Source organism: Sinocyclocheilus anshuiensis, unplaced genomic scaffold (genome assembly GCF_001515605.1).
Source record: "Sinocyclocheilus anshuiensis isolate Anshui unplaced genomic scaffold, SAMN03320099.WGS_v1.1 scaffold584, whole genome shotgun sequence".
Classification (NCBI taxonomy): domain Eukaryota; kingdom Metazoa; phylum Chordata; class Actinopteri; order Cypriniformes; family Cyprinidae; genus Sinocyclocheilus; species Sinocyclocheilus anshuiensis.
In genome coordinates, this window is record NW_015557089.1 from 219,713 (window position 1) to 235,179 (window position 15,467).

Genomic DNA, 15,467 nt, shown 5'->3' on the forward strand with positions numbered 1-15,467 from the left:
CTAGAGGACACAGTGTCTCGTTCCCTACTCAGGGAACCATGGTTACATTAGTAACCTGAGACGATTTGTATGTCAAAGCCACACTGTTCCAAACCCTAGTATGCTGCCTACCTAGACAGCATTTTCAGATGTCATAGTCAAGCTTATGTCACAATTGGCATCATTATGCTGCCTTATGGAGGCATAGCATGTATCCTTAGCATTTAAAGCAATTCCAGAATGCATTGCGACAAATTTAGAGAAAAATAAATCATCAAAAATGGTGGACAATTAAAGAAAAATGTCAAAATATACTTATTTCATTTAGTATAGGTGCAAAATAGTTTCATATTTGTTTATATGCGCTGTGTGTTGTTATGCTTACTATGCTTTTTTATTGCACATTTAGCATAGCAACACGCTAACATAAATCCTTTTGGAATGATTTTGAATGTTCTAATGTCACTCAGAAGGTTCTATTTCAGTTACATATACACATATATATTTCAGTAAAATATACATAAATATGCTGTGTATTATGCTTACTAGAGTATTGTGCTATTAGCATAGCAACTTGCTAACATCAGACTCAACAAATTGCAAACATTCTAATTCAGTCACTAATGAGGTTCCATTTCGGATCGTAAGGTTTTATATTTCACTCAACGTTTATATGCGCTGTGTATTGTTATGCTTTCTGGAGTGTTGCGGTATTAGCATAGCAACATGCTAACATCATAATCTATTGGAATGATTTGTGAGTGTTCTAGTTTAGTCACTCATAAGGTTCCCTTTCACTTAGTATGCTTTTATATTTTATATTTCACTAAATATTTGTATGCGCTATGTATTGTTATGTCCACTAGAGTATTGTGCTATTAGCATAACAACATGCTAACCTCTATGTGACATGCATAGCAATGCTAACACTATTGTAATTAATTGTGAACGTTCAAATTCAGTCACTCATGTTGTCAGCTGTCAATGTAGGCAGTATACTAGGTTTTTCAAATAGAGCTAATAATTAGTTACATTCTTGGCTACATTAGCTACAGTTAATAATTAGCTACATTAGCTGCAGCGTACATTTGTGACAGTGCGCGTCATTTGTGCTGTGAAGCTCTCTCTGAAATCCTCCCCTGTGGACGGCACACGTGCTCCAGTCCTCTAGCTATCTTCATCACACACTTTCATTACCTCTTGGTGCAGCCATGCAGAAAGCCTCCTCTGTTTCACTGGCTGGGGAACTGACAGAACTGGTAAAAGAAAGACAAATCAAGGAAAGAAAAAATAAATAAATAGAGGTGTGTGTGGAGAAAGGGGAGGCAAGCAGTCATGTGATATTAAGCCATCAGTGTCTGTGAAACTAGGAGAAATGCAGTAACGTTGAAGTGAAGAATCTGTGCTTTTCACTAGTGCTGCAGAACCTCTGAATGTCAATGGAACGTATTAATTGTACATTGTGCATGAGGGAGCATTGGAGTGAGAAGAGAAAAACATAAAAAAAAAATTGGCCAACAGTGTGTGTGTGTGTGTGTGTGTGTGTGTGTGTGTGTGTGTGTGTGTGTGTGTGTGTGTATGTGTATATATAAAGAAAGACGTGTCTTTTGCTCACTAAGGCTGCATTTATTTGATTTATTTGAAATACAGTAAAAACGGTAATATTGTGAAATATTATTACAATTAAAAATAACTTGTTTTTTGAGCAAAGCAGAATTTTCAGCACCATTACTCCAGTCTTTAGTGTCCTTCAGATATCATTCTAATATGCTATTTATTATTATTATTATTCTTTGTATAAAATGTATTTATTTTTACTGAATTATGAATAATAGTTCTTATTACTAATAATATTGGTTTAAGTACACATTTATTTGTTTATTTATTACAATTAAAGAATTGCCTATTTAATTTAATAACACTTAACATATCAAAACAATTCAAATATACAGTTTATGATATTATTATATATTTCAAATAGTTATATTAATAAGATAAATATATAAATAATATTATTTACTATTTATTTTACTAAAAACAAAGTAAATAATTAAATGAAAACAAATTTGATAATAATAATTAATAAATATTAAAAAATAAGTATTAAATTTGTTATATAACTCCTATTGTATTATTATATATTTAACCCATATTTTATCATATTTTAATCCATATGTATTTTTAGTCTGTAGCCTGTAGAAAATTATTTATTTATTTATTTAAATAATTGCATATTTAATAAATAACAATTAAATGAAATAATTTACATAATTAAAATACACAGTTTATATTATACAACTCCAAACTATATTCATATGTTCATTACATGTATACATACACATGTATACATACACATGTATTTAATATATATTTAAGATACAATTGTTTTTCAATTTTTTCAACCATATGTATTTTGACAGCAGCCTTAGTGAAATGTTTCACCCAGCACAATTTGCACCAATATTCTGTACAGTATTACAGAAAACCAAATGTAAGACATAAAAACACATAAGTGAGTGACATGAAACTCTCTCACATTCGCCCCGGGTCAGTCTTTTTGTTGAGCCCTGAAGGCTTTCCTGTACTTTGGGCTCAAGTGAGCAGATCAGTATCTCTGCGGTTGTAGCATTGGGGAAGACAGGAAAATAGATACTGATGTATACATATATATGCATGTTTATGCAATACATGTATTTGCATGCATGTTTGCAAGGTTCTATGCATGGAAGTGTGTGTTTAGTTTCTAGGGACATCTAGTGGTAGACTGTTGGGAACATGATGCCACGACAAACGACAAAGCAGACCAACAGTTGATCTGATCGGATTTGCAGCAGATATTCCTTCGTGTTCTGGAATGTAGCACTTTCCATCAAACAGCCTGTGTTGGTGTAATGCCGTTGTGACCCTGCGAGCGACAGACCAGAATCACCCTTGACGCCCTTGCAGCCAGTCGCCATGACTGCCAACCAGATGGACTCTGTGGGAGTTCCCACAAAGCATCTGCCCGCTAAGCCACCACAAACACTAGCATTAGCATAGCGCGGAGGTCCCTTTTCAGCTGCCACGACGGGTTTAGTCACTTCTGGGTCAGGCATTAATGACATCACTTCCCCTCAGGCCAGAAAGCTGCTGCTCTCGAACCTCCGACAGCAAGCCCACAGCGTTTTAGCAGCTACTGATGCTGGAATGTAGCATAAGGCTCTGTTCTCTCTCCTGAGAGCACCGCACTCCTGTGCTTTTAAGCAGTAGAGTGTCGTGATTTGCTTCATTGTGATGGTTCTCAACACTTGGCTGTACTTGACTGCGTGTTTTTTTTACTCACCATTATATCGTTCAGAGTGCCAATTGACAAACGCCGTATGCAAATGCTAATGCAGCTGTGCCGGTTGGGGTTAATTGTCTTGATTATAGGTTATTCTACACTCAACATCAAAGATATACCACTTTTTTTATAGAAACGGACAAAAATGATACAACATAATACTCTATAGTACCATTCTCAAACATTTTAGATTTTTCTTACTTACAAAATGTTTTGTTTGTTTTACACTATTTTTTTTTAAATTCAGTTCAATTTAATTTCAATAAAGCTGATGGTTCATATGTCTCAACATTATTACTAATCAGAAAAGACAGTTGTATGGATGACTAAAGGATTTTGTTTTATTTTGTTTTGTGTTTTTGTTTTGTTTTGATTGTTTTGTTTGCTTAGTGTTTTTGTTTTGCTTTGCTTTGTGCTTTGTTTTGTTTTGTGTTTTTATTTGGTTTTGATTGTTTTGTTTTGTTTTGTTTGTTTGTTTTGTGTTTTTGTTTTGCTTTGCTTTGTGCTTTGTTTGTTTGTTTTGTGTTTTTGTTTTGCTTTACTTTGTGCTTTGTTTGTTTGTTTTGTTTTGTGAAGTAGGAAAGGGTTTTTATCACTATTGATAAATTTCATATAAAAATAATTTGGTGTCAAATTCATACCAATATATAGCAATGTTCAGATTAAACATATGTATTTGTTTGTTTGTGTGTTTGTTTGTTATTGAGATATAAACTCAGTTTATATATAATGAGATATAAACTCAGAATTGCGAAAAACAGTCTGAATTTTGAGATACAAACTCAGAATTGCAAGAAAAATGTCTGAATTGTGAGATGTTAACTAGAATTTGAGTCGCAATTACAAGTTATAAACAATATAAAATAAATATTCAATATAAATTAAAAATCTAAATAATGAAATATAAACACACAATATCAAAAAAGATATACCTATATATACCAATGATCAGATTAAACCTGTATTAATTAATGTATTTATTCATTAATTCATTCTATTTTAACAATGTTTTTAACACCACCGATGACAAAAAAGCATGGAGCAAACATTATTTTAAATTATGTTAATAATTACTTATGTTATTATATTTTTATATACTGTAATGGAGATACAAAATAACAAGTAAGTAAATCAATGAATAAATAGAATAGAATATGACAGATAAAGGGGACAAGATTGTGTTTCTATATGTAAATTTTAAATGTACAAAACAATAAAGAACAACTTCTGAAATATCTAGTGGATTACTCGTTATAAAATATTGTCTTTTTCTTGATTATTTGAAGTTGTTTTCATGACTGTCCCATTCCTGGTCATATTACGCCATTCTGGTGTGTAACGGGAACTTTTCACAAATCCAAAAGACAGATGAAACAATGTTCTCATGGAATATCCTGTTTTACTTGGAAATATGTCATTATACAAGTAAAGTGCAAACAGAGTTTTATGTTGACTTTAACGCTTTTTAAACACTCATTCAGCACTCACCCTTTTCCAATATTTTGAGAAGGGATCGTTATTATGCAGTCGTGCTACTCTAGAGTATCACTGGGTATTGTGGCAAATGAATAATTCTCTTTGACTGGATGAAAGCCCAGTTTTTACTTAAAGTCCTGGCACATTCGTAAGCATACCGCGATGCCCCTTTAGGACAAGACCTTTTACTGTTGAAACTGAGTTACATATATACTGACAAATTACATTTATGACTCCAAGCTTCTGGGAATCACTTGAATACTGATGCAGCGATTCCACCTGCTTCATCCATACAACAACATATTTTCCCTGCTATAATCTTGCTATAAAGATTGTCCTCTTGCTTGTCTCTTTCACAGGTGTAATAATGAAAATGAGTGGTACCAAATTCATGAGAACATTATCCGCAAGTCCAGCACCAAATACACCGCCCCCAGCACTAACTACGGTAAGTGCACTTTCAAAATGCTCGTACACTTGATTTATCATCACATGAGAAACATTTAGCTTCACTGAAACTGAACAGTCCTTCCAAAAAGTCTGTCCATTATCCTGCTTCACTGCTGTAGTCGACATTTCACTTATTTTGCTGAAATAACTGTAGGTGATTGTCTGGTTGTTAATTTGACATTCTGCTATAATGAAGTGACTGACTTGAAATAAATTAAATCTGCATGGGGAATTTTTTTCACTCTCACAAGATTTTGCAGATTTCTATTGGAATGACTAAATTTTACATGCTAAATTTTGGTAAATTTGACAGCACCTTTACAGGAAAATGCAAAAGTACTCATGACTATGCCAGGTAACTAAGAATACAAGTCACATGCAAAGCTTTAGCCTCAAAAACCAAACATAACCTCTATAGAAGGCATTTTCTGCCATGGAATAAAATATAAAATAAAATTGTGACTTAAAATTGCAACTTTATCTCACAATATGAGTTTTTTTCCCTAAGAATTCTGAATTTATATCTCACAATTTGGTCTTTGTTTCTCTTAATTCTTAGTTTATATCTCGCAATTTTTTATTTTTATTTTGCCATAACAGGATAAAAATTGCAACTTTTTTCACAATTCTGACTTTTTTCTTGAAATTGTGAGTTTATATATCACAATTTGGACTTCAGAATTGTAAGTTAACATCTTACAGTTCTGACATTGTTTCCTCACAATTCTCAGTTTATATCTCACAATTTGGTCATTGTTTCTCGTAATTCTTAGTTTACATCTCGTAGTTATTTTTATTTTTTTGCCGTCGCGGAATAAAAAAAATGTTATCACGTTTTTGTTTTTTTTTCTTCATATTTCTGATTTTTTTTTTCTATTGTTAGTTTATATCTCACAATTTGGACTTTTCTCAGAATTGTGACTTTTTTTCTCAGAATTGCAAGTTTATATTGCAAGAAAAAAGCTGCAATTACCTTTTTATTATATTTCTTTATCCTGTGGCGGAAACAAGCTTTCGTAAAACGTGTGGGAAATGTAATGTCCAATGTAATATTGAATATATTTTAGACAATTAGAAAATGTGAAAATAGTTTTATTTTAATTACTCAAAATTTTATAACATTTAAATTTTGGCCATTTATTGTTTATCAGTCATAACATGAAAATAATTATCGGCTTGTCGTATCGGCCAGAATTTAAATATCGCCAATCTTTTCAATCAAAATAATTGAGCTGATTTTCACAGAATGCTAAGGTGTTGTGGGTGGTTTCCAGGGTGTTACTATGCTGTTACCAGTGTTTTTTTAGCCTGTTGCTATGTGGTTGCTAGGTTGTTGCTACTGTATGTGGTGCTATAGGTGGTTACTTACTGGTCTGTAGTGTTAAGGTGTGGTCACATTAGTGAAATTTCAGAGGAAATTTGCAGAAAACGGTCTATTGCCAATAGTGTAGCGATTGACAGTAGTCACTTTCAAACCAAGCAGCTTTATGTCGAATGTCTGGGAAATTATGAAAGAGTCCAAAGTAATATTGAAAAGCTAGATCAGATTCCTAAAACACTCAAAATGAGCTGCATCAGCAAGCAAAGTAATGCCAGTTTAAGTCCTAGTGGAAAAGAATATGGTAGAGGTGTGTTTTGAGGTATCGTTCAGTAGTAATTGGTATGTTAGCTGTTCTAATTGAGAGTTTATTCCACCATCGAGGGGAAGGCCTAGACAAATTTCTGGACCCGGATGAACAGAAACCCTTCCCACTGGGAACTGACGGGAGCCAGGCAATCAGAATGACTGATTGCAGCAGGCGGGCCGGTGTGTACGATTTAATGAGGAATTGAAGGTAGTGCAGAGCCAGGTCATTAGCGGCATTGTAGACCCAAAACAATATCTTGATTGAATTGAATTGTGGCAGTTACTGGCAGCCAGCATAAAGACCTGAATAAAATTGTAACAGAAACACAATCTCTCTGGTACGTTCTTCGAAACAAAGGCCCATTTTACTAAATAAATGCTAACATAATCACGAGGATAATTACAGTGGTTGTCATGATGAAGTTGTCTCACATTTCCCCCGAACTCGTCTTGTCGTGCAGGTCTAATCATCTCACTGCAGCTGTTGAGGGGCGACATGGAGAAGGTGCGCAGGGAAAACCCCATCATATTCAACCGCGGCGTGGCCATCACACGCAAACTGGGCTTCCCTGATGTGATCATGCCAGGTAAGTCTCATGAAGGTCACGGTTGGATTTAAAGTTTTGTTCAGGACTGAATGAATGCAAGAGAAATGCCAAGACTTTATACTCATGGTCTGAAAGTAGAAGACTGTTGCAGCAAGTTAGGTTTAAAATATCTACAATATAGTAATAGTTGTTACACAATATGTACCATATCGGTTATTGGCCGATATTAGATTTTGAAAATATATTAGGTGATATTGGCTCTATAGTTCTGCATGCTCATTTTCCTTATTTTTACATCATTTAATGTTCATTTAAAGTTAGTCTTTAAACATACTAATAATTTAATAACTTTGTTAAATGTAGTCTTTAGAAAACTCAAAATGTATATCCATTTTTGTACAATGTTGCGATGCCTAATTTTACCTGTAGCATTTATTTATTTATTTATTTTGACAAAAACAGTATAAAATATGAATAATTACAGTATAGTAATAGTTATTCATATGCAATGCACAATATGTTGGTATCATATCGGTTTATGGCCGATATTAGAATTTTTTAGATATATTGGCCGATATTATCTGCTTAGTACTCCATGATCATTTCCCTTATTTTTACATCTAGATCATATTTGACCAGCACTTACTTAAAGATAGTCTTGAAAAATATTAATTATTAATAATAACTTAATTATAACGTGTAATTTTTAGCAAATCTCAAAATTTATATTTTTCATATTGTAGATTACAATGATACATTTACTTGTAGCATATTTTTTTTTTAAATATTTTATTTAGATAAAACAGTATAAAATGTTTATATCCACAGCGTAGTAGTAGTTATTCATACACGGTGCACAATATGTTAGTACCATGTCGGTTATCGCCATTATTAGAAGTTTTTTAATATATTGGTTGATATTGGCTGTTTAGTTATGAATGGTCACTGTTTAATTGTGAATGGTCTTTTAATGGTCACTTGAAGTTAATCTTTAAAAATACTAATAATTTAATAATTAAATGTAATCTTTAGCAAATGTCAAAATGAATATCCATTTTTCATACTGTACAATGTTGTGGTACCTAAATTCTCTTGTAGCATATAAAACAATTTATTTATTGTTGTTTTTATTTTAATGAGACAAAATGGTATACAATTTTAATATTCGCCATTTATAGGTTATCAGCCAAAACATGCAAATAATTAGCGGCTTATCGTATCAGCCACTCTTTTCAATCAAAATAATTGGGTTGACTCGCAGAATGCTAGGGTGTTGTGGGTGATTTCCAGGGTGTTGCTATGCTGTTGCTAATGTGTTTTTGCCTGTTGTTTTTAGCCTTTGTGGTTGCCAGGTTGTTGCTACAGTAGGTGGTTTCTAATGTGCTATAGGTGGTTGCTTACTGGCTAAATTTAAAAGAATCGCAGCATTAAGGTGTGGTCATGTTAGTAAAAGACAACTTGCAGACCAAAACGCATAATTGGCGATTCCAACCACCTGTTGCGAAACCTGCATGGATAAATCTTTCATGAAATTCCAGAGTGTAAATTCCTATTGAAATGATTGAATTTCAGGTGCAATAATGTGATGAAAAAACAGTGATAAATGTTAGCGTACCTTTACCTAAACATCTGTTGCGTTTTCATTGTATCAAATAAATCACTAAAAACCTTTAGTTCGGTTCCAAACTCAAAGTTTCCTCACTACCTAGAAACCTCATAAAGCCACCCTTCCGTCACGCCATCTGCAAACCTCTTCATGTGGAGGTCAAAGCGACTTTTTCATTCTCATGCCATTTTCAATAAGCCGGAGATGAGTTTGTTTAACAAAATCTCTCCAGAAGTATTTGTTTTCTGAAACATTCCTTTTCTGGTGTCAGTGTCTTGACGGGTTGGTATTGCATCATCCATTTCAGCTTTTCCCGGGTTCTTTTTAATGCCTGATTTCAACAGCCTTGGTTCTGGGAGGGTTTTTCGCACTCATTTTCTCCGTAGGGATTTCAAAAAAGTTTTAAGCCATGAACCAAACTAACCACGACTTTCATTTGAAGCAAAACAGTGTTTGAATATCAGTAAACAGATAGAGGTAAAATACTGTATATGTCTTTTATGAGGGATTGAACTCGTCCCATGAAGTATTTGATATAATTGAATCGACTGTAGAATCTTGAATCTAGAAGCTAAAATTGAATATAGTATCTTATTTTATCAATTTTTGATTTGACATCTAAAGAGGCGTATATCATCACATAACATGACAATAACACCAGATTAGTTTTATTGTAGTATTATGTGTATATTATTTTATTATTTAGTCATTTATCAGACGCTTTTATCCAAAGCGACTTACAAATGAGGACAACAGAAGCAATCAATTGTAGTATTAAAACAACTAAAAACAGATTCAAAACTTAAAGCTAAAACTTTATAAATACTACCTATACACATTTTAAAAATAAAGAAATTAAATAAAAACGACAAATGCATACAACAAATTTTCAAAACTTAACATTTAAATGAAAAACAAAAAATAAAGCTAAAAACAATTCAAAATATTAAAGAACAAAAGGTATAATAGTGATTCTACGTAACACTAAGCCAAACACCAAAAAAAAAATTTTTTTGGTATATATACAGTACTATTATTAAATGAACATTTATTTGAATGTATTCAGTTTTAATTTAAATTTTCATAATTTTGTTATGTGCATTTATTTATTTTTAGTTAAATTTATTTATTTCTTTTTAGTTAATTAACTTTTAGTTCTAGGTATAGTAATTGTTGTACTTATTTATTTCAGTTTTTTTTTTTCATTTTCTTTGTTTTAATATTTATTTTTTTGTTTAAGTTTTCATCTAATACTTTTATTTTATTTTTTTAGCTTTATTTCATTTTTTAATAGTTTTAGTTTGAACAAAATTACTCTCAATTTTGAAAGTTTTCTTTAAATTAATTTTTTCATCTAATATTTTATTTTATCTATTTTATTTCAGCTTTAAAACTATTTTTTAATAGTTTAACAATAGCAATACTGTAAGTGATGTAAGGGAATCTAAGTGTAAATATATCCAGATAGATTCTCAAAAAACATCAAAAGTCAGTTTTCCTGATGATTTTTGTCTTATATTTTTATTTAATTTTAGCGTTATTTTTTTTTTATAGTTTTAGTTAATAGTACCAACACTATAAATGAGTGTATAAATATCCAGATTGAGGGGGAAAAAAAACGTCAGTTTTCTCGATGTTCCTGATTCTCTGTTTTGTCATCCTCTTAATATACATAACAAAACATAATGTGAGCACATGCAAATACGTAAACCGTAGTATCTTCTTCCATTTCTTTATACACTAGCTACTGCTGTCTCTTTCCAGCTGGGAATGCACCAGGATTGTTTCTTTTTGGAAGGAATTTGTCCCTGAATAGAGAGCTTTATATGGAGTTCATTCAGTGAAATAGCTCAGAAGCAGTGGAGAGAAGCGTCTAACGCTGTAGCCGTAACCCATTACAGAAAGCGTCTAAACAGGAACGCTCAGGAGCCAGCCTGCTGCTGCCAGATAACATTTTTATCGGGATGTGGAACTGTAGGATGCTGTCAGCCAAACAGACAAACACACAAAGCTTAATTCCGGCTTTTACTAAATAAAGCTTTGTCTATTCCATCCACTGTTTCTGAAAGCAGTTGTGATTGTATTTGCTTTCTTATCTAGATTTGATTCATGGTAGATTCACTAACTAACAGTAGCATTTGTGTTGTGGGACGTTGCATGTCCGCTTACTTTCTTTTCGATGTGATATTAAGTACCATCAAGGCCAATATTGTCAATATGGATTCCTGTAACAAAACTAGTATTTAGTAATTATAACCATTTAACATTGTTGTTAAATCATTTTAAACATTTAATTTTAAACACTACGAATTATGGGGTTATAAGAATCCTTTACTAACAAAAAAATATAGAACATAAAACTTTAAACTTTAAAATCAAACTTTAACAGCTTTTATTTTCTAATGACTCCAGAGCATGTTCAAAGATTTAAAAAAAAGTTTCTATAGTTTTTTTTCTTCTAATTTTTTTATTCCAATTTTGTCAAATGTCATAGACATTTGCTTTTAAAAAAATACAGTTGTCAAAATGAAATTGTATGCACTTATTGTGTAACTGTTGCTATTATAGTTTTTATGAATATTAAATATTAAAAAAAATACTTCATTATTTTTCATTTACAATTTCGTTTCAAAGTAATTTATTGTGTTTTTGTAATTTTTAGTAGTTTATATACTATTTATTTTTATATTTTTGTTCTAGTTTTTTATATTATTTTTATTATATATTTATTATTTGAAGAAATGTTGGTAACTAGCTGAAACACATTTATTTCATTTTAAATAACAGAAGTATTTTTATTACTATAATAATAATAATTATTATTATTATTATTTCGTTTATATTATATTATAAACTAAATATATTATACTTTAATATATTATACTATAATAATATATTATACTGAAACTAATATATTATATTAGTTTCAGTTTTAGTTAACTATAATAACCCTTTTTAATAATGCTGAAAAAAAACAACAACAACTTGTAAAATATGACAGTACAACAGTCTTTTTGTAACACACTTTTTCTTTCATTTGCCAACCCATATTAACATATATATACTTTTTTTTTTAAGGTTTTAGTTTTTCGCTTCTGTCAGGGTACCTTTAGAAGTGTTATAACTGAGCAGAATTTTATCTGTGCTACTTTGTAATATCAGTTCATACATACTGTATAAGGGGGATTCATAATGTTTGCAAAGGTCCTCAGACGGTCAGTGTTGTTCTTTGTTACTCAAAATGTACAAGTCATTTTCAATTTGCGAGCAAAAGTCAAGGAAACTATTTCATTATGCACATTACACACACAATGAAGCGAGCACATTATTGCGTAAGGTGGTTTATATCATTCTCCCTCAGTATATCCACCCCCAGTAAAGTGATTCAAGAGATATCAGGTGGCATCAGAGCAAACTGAAGCTTTTCTTTAAAGGGGTCATATGATGCGATTTCAAGTTTTCCTTTCTCTTTGGAGTGTTACAAGCTCTTGGTGCATAAAGAAGATCTGTAAAGTTGCAAAGACTAAAGTCTCAAATCCAAAGAGATATTCTTTATAAAAGTTAAGAGTCAGCCACGCCTACCTAAAATGGCTCGTTCTAACACGCCCCCACATGTCTACGTCACTATGTGGGAAGATTTGCATAATGCGCCCAAATGTTCACGCAAAGAAAATAAACACATTTCATTACACCAAATACACATAATAATGTTCGTTTTAGCAACATCATATGACCCCTTTAAGGTGTATGACGAAATGTACATCTCTGTGCTCATAACTGTCTGCAGGAGGAATGGTTTCTAGCAGAGCCACGCATTTTCTATTATTGCATCAGCTGTAATTGTAAGAAATCAAATTAAGCCCACAACTTCTTTGACTACCAGCTAAAACTTTGTTCCCCTGAGTAGACGAGTAAAAGCTAAGCGCTATTCCAGAGAGAGTCTCTGTTTATTTTGAGAGTTATGATTCAGATGCTTGCCGCTCGGCGGAGAGAATGTGGGCTGCTGGGTCATGGACTGAATGAGGTTGATAATGAAAGAGTCATCTGAAAACCAAGGTCACATGTGGAGTCACAGTGTAAAGACAGCTTGAACTCAAGTTTGATGAGATTTATTACAGCCTTTCGCTCCTACGGTTTAGCAGGAAAAACGATTTGACCTTTATGTAGCAATAGCTTTTATGACAGTCTGTAAAAGAGTTTAAAAGTGAAGCTGAATTAAGTGTGCCGGGGGCATCATGGGTAACCATACATGGTCTGCATGACCATATTCTACATCCCTAATACCTAAACTTAACAATTACCTTACTAATTATTAATAAGCAGCCAATTAGGAGTGTATTGAGGCAAAAGTCGTAGTTAATGATTTGTTAATAGCGTGAATTGGACCTTAAAATAAAGTGTGACCATTACATTTTCTCTTAAGCTTGAATAAAAACCACTTAGGTATAGGAGCATGCTAAAATATTTGTTTACAGTTTGTTTGGTTTTTTTTTTTTTTATCTCTCCAGCTTTTATGGGTTAGACAGAGTAGACTGATGTATTTTGGTTCTTTCCCAATAACTGTGTTTGTATCTGTAGTCAGGGTCCAAAATTCACTCTCTCCAAGTGGCAAGATTATCATCAGAGTTTAGACAAATATGTCTGAGCCTTTTTTTAAACTATATGTGGTGACACATTTATGTAGAGTTTTCCCCGCATTTATTCTCCAAAATGAAAATAGAAGGAACAAAATCAAAAGGATTTTCTGACAGGTACAGTTTCACCAAGCAAAAAAAAAGACAAACAATTCTTGCTGAACAACGATATTCTGAAAAAGTTATATTTTGAACACAAAAAAAAAAAAAACTTTGTCCATCTCTATTATTATTATTATTATTTTTTTTATTATTCATTATCATTTATTTTTTTTTTCATTATTTCATTAGATCTTTGTGTAACTCCATGTGGTGACACATGTATTATGTTTTCCTCACATTACCCCTCTAAAATGAAAGTATAAGGAACAAAATCTATTTTTTTTGACAGGTACAGCTTCACCAAGCAAAAAAATAAAAACACTACCTAACAGTGGTATTCATAAAAAGGAAAAAAGTCTGTAAAAGTGATGTTTACAATCCAAACACAAAAACTTACTGGAAAAAAATAAATAATAATAAATTATTAAAATAAAATAAAATCATTCTATAAAGTTTGTCACTTTTATTTATTTATTTATTTTTTGGTCTAGGATCTCTGAACTTTTTAAACTCCACATGGCGACACGTGTGTTAAGGTTTACTCACATGAACCCTCCAAAGTGAACATATAAGAGAAAACACAGAACACAATGTTTTTGTGACAGGTGCAGTTTCACCAAGAGAAGAGAGAGAGAAAACAAAAGTTACAAAACAGTGTAAAAAGTTACGTTTACAATCCAAACACAGAAAATACTTTCTGAAAAAAAAAAAAAAAAATCTTTATGCATCTCTAACTTGTTTTTTTTTGACTTTTTTTACTTTTTATTTTTGACTAAGATGTATGAACTTGTGGCAACACATGTACTGTATGTTGAGTTTTCCTTGCAATAATTCTTCAAAACGAAAATATAAGTAACAAAATGACAACATATTTGTAACAAGTAGGGGTGTAACGGTACACAAATATGACAGTTCGGTACGTACCTCGGTTTTAACGTCACGGTTCGGTATGATTTCGGTACAGCAGGGGGAAAAACTAAACTTTTTTTTTTTTTTTTTAAATGGTTTAGTGAACAAGTTGCTCTCTTTAAATAAATTCAGTTATAGTTTCAATTTTCTTAGTGATAAAAATCTACCTCCGCTTATGCTTAAAACTGTAGGGAGCCCTTTTACATTATAAGGTTACAATTAGGCCTAACAACTTAACCCAAACTTAAATTTAATTGCTATTTATATTTAAATAGATGATCAACACTCAACATAAAAAAAAATAAAAAAAATTGTATGCAAACATATAAATTGCACATAATGCAGTTTTTAAATTAACTTATAAATAATACAATTTCTAAGCTATTTGTTAAAATATATTCAATTACACAATGGCTGTCACAGCATGTTTCATAACAGATTAATTTAAACATACTGTACATTAAGTAATTAAGACTAACAGGTTTAGTAAAATATGAGTATATGGTGTAATATTTCGCAAAATGCTCCTCTCTAGACTTCATTTCTCTAGTGAACTAACGAGCTGTGGACACTGATGACTTGCTGAGGTAAATTAAATGCTACATGACATTTTATTTCCACGCTGTATTGTTCATGTCTTTCCGCGGTTGAAGCACTGATTGAGCAATTACATGAGGCATGAGATGTTCAGTCATGTTTATTCGCGTTAAAACTAGTAGTACAGAGGAAGGAATGACCGCGTTCACTCGCGCTCCGCTCTGCACAAATCTGCGGGGCGTCACGGCTCAGACACCGGAACCGGAGCTGATCGCGG

The 15,467-nt window shown here is 32.1% G+C and overlaps 1 protein-coding gene across 1 annotated transcript in view; it reads left to right on the forward strand.

Moving 5' to 3' along the window:
• LOC107677038 (dedicator of cytokinesis protein 3-like) overlaps nt 1-15,467 on the forward strand; it is a 245,045-nt gene that overhangs the window by 179,788 nt on the left and 49,790 nt on the right. The window contains exons 13-14 of the mRNA XM_016471828.1: nt 5,137-5,225; nt 7,316-7,441. Of these exons, the coding sequence (XP_016327314.1) occupies nt 5,137-5,225; nt 7,316-7,441 (215 nt within the window). The remainder of the gene's footprint in view (nt 1-5,136; nt 5,226-7,315; nt 7,442-15,467) is intronic.